We start from the raw sequence: 2,902 nt of genomic DNA, 5'->3' as shown, positions 1-2,902 counted from the left end.
TATATGTTCAAACGTTCTATATAACCATATGTAAATTTTTTGCGTGGTATCTAAAAAGGCCCATACTATGCTTCATAAAAAGGTTTTTCTTAGGGGATTAGCAACAAAATGAGAGGAGAGGGACAAAATAAAAAATAAAAAACAATTCATTAACCATCATCCATGATAAAAGCACTACACACTCTCTTTCCCCAACCTCCTCTCCTCTCCTCTCCTCTCCTCTTCTTCTCCCTCCAAAAATCTCCTCCTCCGCTTCACTCGCTCCCCTTCCCTCCATTCCATTCCCTTCCTCTTCGCCCGCCGCGAGATCGGTAGACCAAATTAACCACACTCGCGCCGCCATTCTCTTCTTCTTCTTCTTCTTCTTCTTCTTCTTCTTCAGTTGAGCTGCTTGTCCCGAGCTCTGCTCGTTTCTTGGCGTCTTCTTTCTTCTTCTTCCTCCTCGGTGCGGTTGCGGTTTCGTTTTCGTTTTCTTTCCCCTTTTTCTGTCGGTTAATTCGGCGACGTCTGATCCGCCATGAGAGCGAGCAGTTTGTTCACTCAGTTCCCCTTCGTCTGATACTGATCCCTCCTCACTCTCTGCTCGATTTCTCATCGTCTCTGTAAGCAAGATCCGATCCCCGGAGGCCAAAACCCCTCCCGAATCGCGTGGTTCTTGTTTGTTCTAATCATCCTTCGATTGGGTTGGGTTGAGCAATCGATTGCGTTGTTGTTCTTGCTGATCCGAAGATCCAAAGGAGGAGGAGGAGCTTGAGGTTGAAATTTCTCGCCGGAGATGGCGCTGCCGCACGCCGCCTCGCCGTACGTGCTGTCGCTGCTGCTGCTGCTCTCCATCCCGGCGGTGTTCCTCCTCGCGCCGCGCCTCCTCCCGCCCAAGACGCTCCCCTCCATCCCCGACGCCGACGAGACCGACGACCTCGCCCTCTTCCGCCGCGCCGTCCTCCTCTCCGCCGCCCCGGACTCCTCCTCCGCCTCCGCCGGCGCCGCCTCCCTCTTCGGGCGGCGGCCGCAGCCCAAGGTGGCGTTCCTCTTCCTGACCAACTCCGACCTCGTCTTCTCCCCGCTCTGGGAGAAGTACTTCGCCGGGAACCACCACCTCCTCAACCTCTACATCCACGCCGACCCCAGCGCCGCCGTCGACCTCCCCGCCACCGCCTCCTTCCGCGGCCACGTCATCCGCGGCACCAAGGCGACGGCGCGCGCCTCGGCCACGCTCATCTCCGCCGCGCGCCGCCTCCTCGCCACCGCCCTCCTCGACGACCCATCGAACCACTTCTTCGCCCTCCTCTCCCAGTCCTGCATCCCCCTCCACCCTTTCCCCACCTTCTACCGCACCCTCCTCTCCGACAGCGACAACAATGGCGGCTCGCCTCGCCGCCCCCGCCGCCGCCGCAGCTTCATCGAGATCCTCGACAACGAGCCGACGCTCCACGACCGCTACTACGCCCGCGGCGACGACGTGATGCTACCCGAGGTGCCCTACGACAGCTTCCGCGTCGGCTCGCAGTTCTTCGTGCTCGTGCGCCGCCACGCCGTCATGGTGGTGAGGGATCGGAGGCTGTGGAACAAGTTCAAGCTGCCATGCCTGACCAAGAGGAAGGACTCGTGCTACCCGGAGGAGCACTACTTCCCGACGCTGCTCGACATGCAGGATCCGCAGGGATGCACCAAGTTCACGCTCACCAGGGTCAATTGGACCGACTCCGTCGACGGCCACCCGCACACCTACCGCCCCGACGAGGTCTCCGGCGAGCTCATCAGGGAGCTCAGGAAGTCCAATGGGACTCACTCCTACATGTTCGCGCGCAAATTCGCGCCCGATTGCCTCAAGCCACTGATGGAGATCGCCGACTCCGTCATCCTGCGAGACTAGATGAATGATGCTGTGTTTGCAAGAGATGAATGCAATGAGGTAATTCAGAGTTCCAAATTTTTTGGCACTAACTAACTACAATTTGCAGGTGTGCTTGAGTTGTTTATTTGGCATGAGAAACCTAGAGTAAAAGTAGTAGCTTGATTTTCAGACCAGCTATTGACAAATTTGGTCTTTGATTCTACACTGTTAGTTTAAATTGCTGTTCAAAATAGCATCTGAACACTGACTTTTGTGATCACCACACCGACACAGTAGTTTGTCATTATCTTTACCTAACTGCAATTCTGTGGTTTCAGACCATTCGTTTAGTACCAAAGCTTATTAATGAATTTTTTTTGTGTTCTTGCAGGGCTGAGATGTGATGAACAAGCATAAGCTGATCCATCCATACCCTTGCAGATTCTCCAGAGAGTACAAACCAGGACCAAGCCTTGGTTTGCTTTGTTTTCTTCAACTGCACTCGTCAAAAAGATGGTGCTTCTCGAGAGAGCATGATGGTTGGTGTTGGTGGCAAAAGGGCCCCAGCTGCCTCCTATGTGAGTATTTTTCTCTGTATCTTTTGTTTTCCCTTTCGAATTTGAGCTCAAGTGGTGGCCAAAATGAGGAGGGGAGAAGGTTGTTGGCACGTAATTAGAGTAGTAGTTAGCATGATCATCCTATGTATTACATGGAGGAAAATCTGTCGATACATGCAGTGATGGTTTGTAGTGTATGTTTATATACAATATGTCAATATCAAGCCCTTTTTTTCGTCCGAAATGTATCGTTTGTATCATGGAAAACCTATCTTGTGTTTGAAGTCATATTCTGCCATTAGGTGGTTACTGCTAACTGCACTTTCCTTGCAAATCTGATCTCTGAAGAGGAAAGGACTACCAATGTTTATACTAACAAAAATATGAATCAATCAGCCTTTGAAACTGAAATAAGTACTTCTGAAGATTATGATGTTGTTTTTGGATGGATTCAGTAACTCTGATGTGCAGATTAATTCTAAATCCTTTGTTAGTTAAATCTACTTGTGAG

General features: G+C 51.7%; 1 protein-coding gene across 1 annotated transcript; it reads left to right on the top strand.

The window, feature by feature from the left end:
- Nucleotides 1–256: 256 nt before the first annotated feature.
- LOC4352812 (glycosyltransferase BC10-like) lies at nt 257–2,635 on the top strand. The gene is made up of 2 exons (XM_015765086.3): nt 257–1,912; nt 2,226–2,635. The coding sequence occupies exon 1, from the start codon at nt 776–778 to the stop codon at nt 1,871–1,873; it is 1,098 nt and encodes a 365-aa protein (XP_015620572.1). The 5' UTR covers nt 257–775; the 3' UTR covers nt 1,874–1,912; nt 2,226–2,635.
- The last annotated feature ends 267 nt before the right edge of the window (nt 2,636–2,902 follow it).

Source organism: Oryza sativa, chromosome 12 (genome assembly GCF_034140825.1).
Source record: "Oryza sativa Japonica Group chromosome 12, ASM3414082v1".
Classification (NCBI taxonomy): Eukaryota; Viridiplantae; Streptophyta; class Magnoliopsida; order Poales; family Poaceae; genus Oryza; species Oryza sativa.
Note: the sequence above shows the minus strand (reverse complement) of the source record. Positions and strands in the feature narration are given on the sequence as shown.

Excerpts from the sequence above, each read along its gene's own strand:
- LOC4352812 (XM_015765086.3), top strand. The coding sequence starts at position 776 with ATGGCGCTGCCGCACGCCGCCTCGCCGTACGTGCTGTCGCTGCTGCTG.